The 5,856-nt window shown below is 45.6% G+C and overlaps 1 protein-coding gene across 1 annotated transcript in view; it reads right to left on the reverse strand.

The window, feature by feature from the left end:
- Window positions 1-6: 6 nt before the first annotated feature.
- atp2a2b (ATPase sarcoplasmic/endoplasmic reticulum Ca2+ transporting 2b) overlaps window positions 7-5,856 on the reverse strand; it is a 20,280-nt gene continuing 14,430 nt past the window's right edge. The window contains exons 11-23 of the mRNA XM_031855649.1: window positions 3,877-3,965; window positions 3,664-3,766; window positions 3,389-3,520; window positions 3,132-3,251; window positions 2,658-2,876; window positions 2,390-2,513; window positions 2,068-2,279; window positions 1,671-1,891; window positions 1,351-1,553; window positions 1,123-1,208; window positions 865-998; window positions 435-552; window positions 7-302 (exon numbers count right to left, since the gene is read on the reverse strand). Of these exons, the coding sequence (XP_031711509.1) occupies window positions 30-302; window positions 435-552; window positions 865-998; window positions 1,123-1,208; window positions 1,351-1,553; window positions 1,671-1,891; window positions 2,068-2,279; window positions 2,390-2,513; window positions 2,658-2,876; window positions 3,132-3,251; window positions 3,389-3,520; window positions 3,664-3,766; window positions 3,877-3,965 (2,034 nt within the window). The 3' untranslated portion in view covers window positions 7-29. The remainder of the gene's footprint in view (window positions 303-434; window positions 553-864; window positions 999-1,122; window positions 1,209-1,350; window positions 1,554-1,670; window positions 1,892-2,067; window positions 2,280-2,389; window positions 2,514-2,657; window positions 2,877-3,131; window positions 3,252-3,388; window positions 3,521-3,663; window positions 3,767-3,876; window positions 3,966-5,856) is intronic.

The raw sequence follows: 5,856 nt of genomic DNA on the forward strand, positions 1-5,856 counted from the left end.
GGAAAAGTCGAAGGTTGTGCTCAAGTCAGTCAGGACCAGAACATGTCGGCCATGTTAGTGTCGGTGCTGTAGATCCAGAGGACCAAGGGGAGGGAAAAGGCCACGAAGGGCCAGGAGATGCCCTCCACACATGCAGACAGGCAGCAGCCTTTGCAGCTGTCGGGCTTCTCCAGTTCGTTACCGGGATGCTGGTAGTTCCTGGAGGCAAACTTTAGAATCTCGTCAAGTAGAATGACCGGCAGTGACATCTTGAGCACCATCAGCCACTGTGTCAGATTCAGCGGGGTGATCTGGAAGATGATCTGAAAAAGACAAAGATCAAGGTTCAGTCCGCATGCATGGCACACGTTCCATATCTGAGAGGCGGCATGCCGCCACTGCTCATCTCACAGTATTGTGAACCGTTTGTCAAACTAAAAAGAAATGTTCCTCACTGGGAGAGGCTCCACATAGAGGATGAGGAAGTGAAGGGACATGGAGAGGCAGATGGCTCCCAGCAGCCACACGTTCTCCCAGGGAGGCATCCTCAGCAGGGACTGGTTCTCTGACACACTGAGCAAAAGAAAAGACAAATGGACATGTTTGTTAAAAACACTCTTTGACTTCAGAGCCAGTGCTTATGAATACTGCATTGCATGTTTATTCGTCCATATAAAACATAAGGTCTGCGCGTGCGTGTGTGAAAGTGGAAATGGAGATAAAGGCCAGGATGTTGAAGCAAAGACTGAGGTTTGCAGAAAACAATGGAACTTTTTTTAAATGAAAGTAATTGGTCACCAATTTTTGTTTTGCCAACATGTTTCTGAACATGTTGGCTGCTAATTTATAGGTAGTAAGAGTTGAGGATGCCTTGCTCAAACTAACCTGTTTAAGGCATTGCACATCTCAATGGTGACCAGCACAGACAGGGCCATGGTCATCGGGTAAGGGGACTCGAACACCTTACAGTCCAGATCCGTGAAGTCTGGATTCTCCGGGCCGCACTGGAGGAAGTGGCTCTATGAGAAGAGTGGGGGGGGGGGGGGAGAAGACGACTCATTAAAGCCAACAGCAGATTAAATTAAGTTTGTGTTGAAGCGTACATAATTAGCTTGATAGTGGTTATTTGGCTGTAATTCATACCAGCTGGTAAAATGTGACCCTTGGACCATCCTCAGCAGCAACAAACCACCAAGCAGCAGCACCAACCGTGGCAGCACCAACATAACCTGGTGATCAAACCAAAAAGACATCATTCACACACACGATGTCACAGATCTCTGGCTGCAAGTGGATGTTTCCTTTTTCTATTGCGGCAGCTTTGAGCAAGTCAAATGCTGTCCTAGTGTCCAACATACTGCAACCACTTACATCCAATGGCTAGGTATCTGAAGAAGAGCCATCCGGAGATGAGGGGCTCGCGGGCATTGCGTGGTGGCTTGGTCATGATGTCCAGGTCTGGCGGGTTGAAGCCTAAAGCGGTGGCAGGCAAACCGTCGGTCACCAGGTTCACCCAGAGCAGCTGGACGGGGATGAGGGCTTCTGGGAAGCCTAGAGCTGCGGTCAGGAAGATGCTACACACAAAAACAATAGCACGATGAAGAAAGAGTAAAATAAATGATGTGACGTTAAGGTATAATGTATGTGGATTTTACGGGATACGGTTGTAGAGGGAATGGAGTCGTCCTTACCAGACAACTTCGCCCACATTGGAAGAGATGAGGTATCTGATGAACTGTTTCATGTTGTTATAAATGGCTCTGCCTTCCTCCACTGCGGCTACTATGGTGGAGAAGTTGTCATCAGCCAGCACCATCTCGGAGGCCGACTTGGCCACGGCTGTGCCTGAGCCCATGGCGATGCCGATTTCAGCCTTCTTTAGAGCAGGAGCGTCGTTAACTCCATCACCAGTCTGAAGGGAGAGTGTGAATTAAAGAAGAAATTATGAAAAGATATTTTAGATAAAATTATAAAACTTCCCACGAGGAGATCATTGATCTCATCTGGTTTTATTTCATCGGACAGAAGGTAGATGGTAACGTTTTATCAGCATGCCAGAGGTCCTGAACACGCTTTGAATAGTCTCACCATTGCTGTAATCTCATCGTGGGACTGCAGATACTCAATAATCTTGGATTTATGTGACGGCTCTACGCGGGCATAGCAGCGGGCCTTGACCACGGCGTCTCTTTGTGCAGCGGGAGACAGATCGTCGAACTCTCGGCCGGTGTACGCCATGCTGGAAACATCGTCGCCCTCTGCGAAAATACCAATACGTCTGCAGATGGCCACTGCCGTCCCTGTGATGCAAATCAGAGCACATTTACTTCTTACGGCTTCCTGGAATTGGAATGCAAGTGAGTATGCAGCACTCTGTGTGAGCATTCTACTTGTGACTTTCTCCACGTACCCTTGTTGTCTCCAGTGATCATGATGACTCGGATGCCTGCGAGGCGGCACAGTCTAATAGAGGCGGCCACCTCTGCCCTGGGAGGGTCCAGCATGCCCACACAGCCAACGAATGTCAAGTCAGTCTGGATGAGGACAGAAAAAAATAGAGGCAACATTAGATTATTTTTGCATATTCTCACTTATAACCGTCAGAAGCTGACAGCCAAAAAGTGACACAAAAGCTTGAGGTGAAACTATCGACCACATCAATCCGTCCCGGCTCTCACCTCATATTCAACAAAGCGGGTGGAGTCCTCCAACTTCAGCTCGTCCTTGTTCATGCGTTGGTCTCGGGTGGCGAGAGCGAGACAGCGCAGCATGTCCCTGCCGGTCCCGTATTCCCTGATCACAGACATGAGTTTCTCCTTGATGCTGGGAGTCATTGGCACCTTGTTACTGCCGACACGGATGTGTGTGCACCTGTCAATCACTCCCTCAGGGGCCCCCTAGGAGCAGGCATTGACAGGAGAAATGAGAATACAAAGTACAAGATACTTTCAATAAGCAAAACATTATATTTTTTAACAATTTTAGAAAACAAACATCCAAAAAGGCCCGAACACTAACGCGATCATTTTAATATTATCCAGTTAATGAAAAGCGTTTATTCTAACAGCATAGACAGACTTCCAGTAACGTCATATTTTGTACGTCTCCACCTTGGACAATTCAAATCCAAACAGTGATTCTCAATTTCGTACCTTAACGAACATCTTGCCAACTGAGGACCGGGCCTTATTAGCAGTGCAGTACACAGACATGGACTTCCTGTCTCTTGAAAATTCCAAAGTAAACTCTTTCTTCATCAGCTGCTTGATCACCTAAAGATTAGATAAAACACAACTGCAGTTAGTTCGTTTTTCTGCATTTGACTTGTTTTATCTTGCTTGTACAAAACAATTGAAAGACGTTGTTTCTATTGCAAGGAAATGGGTTTGAAGAACAGAAGGTTACATACAGAATTACAGGCGTTGGCTCGCTCAATCTTGGACAGGCCTTTGACATCTGTATCAAACACGTTCATCTTCTCCACCAGGCACGTGAGAGCCGTCTCTGTGGCCTCACCCACCTTCTCATACACACCTTTGGTCTGGAAACAGAGAAGTGAAAAGCATACGGTCATACGGACATCTGAAAACTGTCACACAAAACACGTAAGCCACTGTCAACAGAGCCACATAAGGTACTTAAGGTTTATGTGCCAGTTAACATGCAAAACGATTCGCTACCAACCTCGTTAAAGTCCAATGAGGAATCATTACAGAGAGCACAGATAGAGGCCAGCTCCACCAGAGCATCGTACTGGGAACACTTCACTGGTTTGGCATCAAGGAACCTAAACACAACACAGATGATTATAACCTTTAGAGTAGTGTGACTTTATATTCTTATGCATGCATCGTTTACATATTGTTAGAGCACAGGCGTACGAGACTCAAAACTCACACTTCTCCATCTGGGGCGTATGTGGAGCCAGTAACGGTGAAGTCCTTTAATGAACAATGATTGCCCTCTGCCTGATCAATGATGAACATCTAGAAACACAAACATCGTAGAGACAAACTATTAGTACTCAACACTCACACAAAACCTCTGTGGCCAAAATGAGGGACGCAAAAAGAAAAGATGGAGAGAAGATTGTGATGGACACTGCATCCAGCAGGGGGCAGCAGACCACCATCCGCAGGAAAGAAACCGTCCTATCAAGAGCCCGCTTGTTCTTAGAGCAGCAGAGTATAATAATGAAACAATGAGCCAAAGCAGACACCGAGTACTCTGGTGGGAAGGGTCCATAAATGTCATCTTACAGCAAGGCAGACACAGGGTTCCTCCATGTGCAGTCACACCGCATAGATACAGTTTATAAAAGACAATCACTCTACGGCGGAAATGGTTTGACCCCGAGTATCCAACCCTTTAGGAGACGGGTTTTACTGTCTGGTTTATTTAAGATCTTCATAAAATAAATTCAAAGTTTTTTTCCCATTGAAAGTGCAAAGGAAGCCTAACCCTAACCCATATATGTGAAGGGTATGCGTTCACTCGTTACACTTTCTTACAAACAGCATTTCATTTGCCCAAAATTGAGAGGAGCAGGACAGAGATAGGAGGATGAAAATAGAAATATCTGAATAAAATGACGAGCTGGCATTATGGCTGCACTCCCCCCTCAGGCACCAGCAAGACAAGAAAAAAAAAGCAGTGAGGCGAGTAGCGGTCCTCTACGAAACAGAGAGCAAGTGAGGGATTGAATTGAGAGAGAAACATTAGGTCACTCAGGGCACTGAATTCAAGTCCAGCACAAGCTTCTCTGTCAGGGACTTTCAGACAGCCAGGAATAGCATCCTCTGGTTTCCAAAATGAGGTCTTTCAAAATTGCTAAACATGACATTGACTTGGGAATTGTGCAGGATGAGCAAGGGAAGAGGAAACATACAGGAGAGAGAGAGAATCTTTCAACACAAGGTCAGTTATGCAACTCCACTGCTGGTTCTGCTGCAAGTGACTAACTACTGCATACTGATCAGCATGCTGCCTGAACAAAAAGGGGGAGGAGAGTGGGGTGAGGAGGGAAGAAGGGAGGAGGAGGGAAGCAGAAGACCAGAGAGATAAAGGGCTGAGGAACAGAATCAGGAAAGATGGAGGGTGAAATGTAATGTCAAAAAATGAAACGTAAATAGATAATAGTTCATAGACCCTCATGCTGTTCATGCTCATAAGGAACTGGGAAAAAAATATATACATTTGATTTTGAATTAAAAGTAAGGTAAAACGTTTAGACTTGAAAGGTTGTCAGATGTCAGGAAATAGCCAGCCCGAGGGCTACTTTCACCGATTGCAAATGTTTTCAAATTCTACTTATTTTCTGATTTTTCTCAGACTGTCCTCTTCCAGTTGCTATGCAAGGCAGACCTCGTCACCACACATGCTGTTTTGGTACTTTAACTTAGGCCAATGTTCAGAGACAAGGCTTTTAAGAGACGGATAACTTCATTTCATTACTGGCAGCTTTTCCCTGATGCAATCCTTTTCTAAAGGTACCAAAGAAGACGAATTTCACTGACTGGTCACATCTGCAAAACTTTCAATCGGCTCATCCAGTGAGACACGTTGAGCGAACTGAGTGAACTGAGAGACTGACAGTTGAAGGTTAATGAGCTGACTTTAAACAACCGGTTTAATTGGGGAAAAATAGCCTGTGAGGTAAATATGTAAATATAGGATTTCTGATTCACAGTTGAAACAAATGCAAAGAAATCCTTAGACTTATTAGGGCTGCTCCCTGGAAGTGGATGGATCAATTCATCCGCTGGTGACGCCTCGGCAGACTTGAAAGTCAAGCCGACGTGCGTTTGTTTCTGTCAGTGTGCCTTACAAAACACACACACACACACACACACACACACACACACACACACACACACA

This window comes from Anarrhichthys ocellatus, unplaced genomic scaffold (genome assembly GCF_004355925.1).
Source record: "Anarrhichthys ocellatus isolate YVR2014 unplaced genomic scaffold, GSC_Weel_1.0 scaffold16, whole genome shotgun sequence".
In the NCBI taxonomy this organism is placed as follows: domain Eukaryota; kingdom Metazoa; phylum Chordata; class Actinopteri; order Perciformes; family Anarhichadidae; genus Anarrhichthys; species Anarrhichthys ocellatus.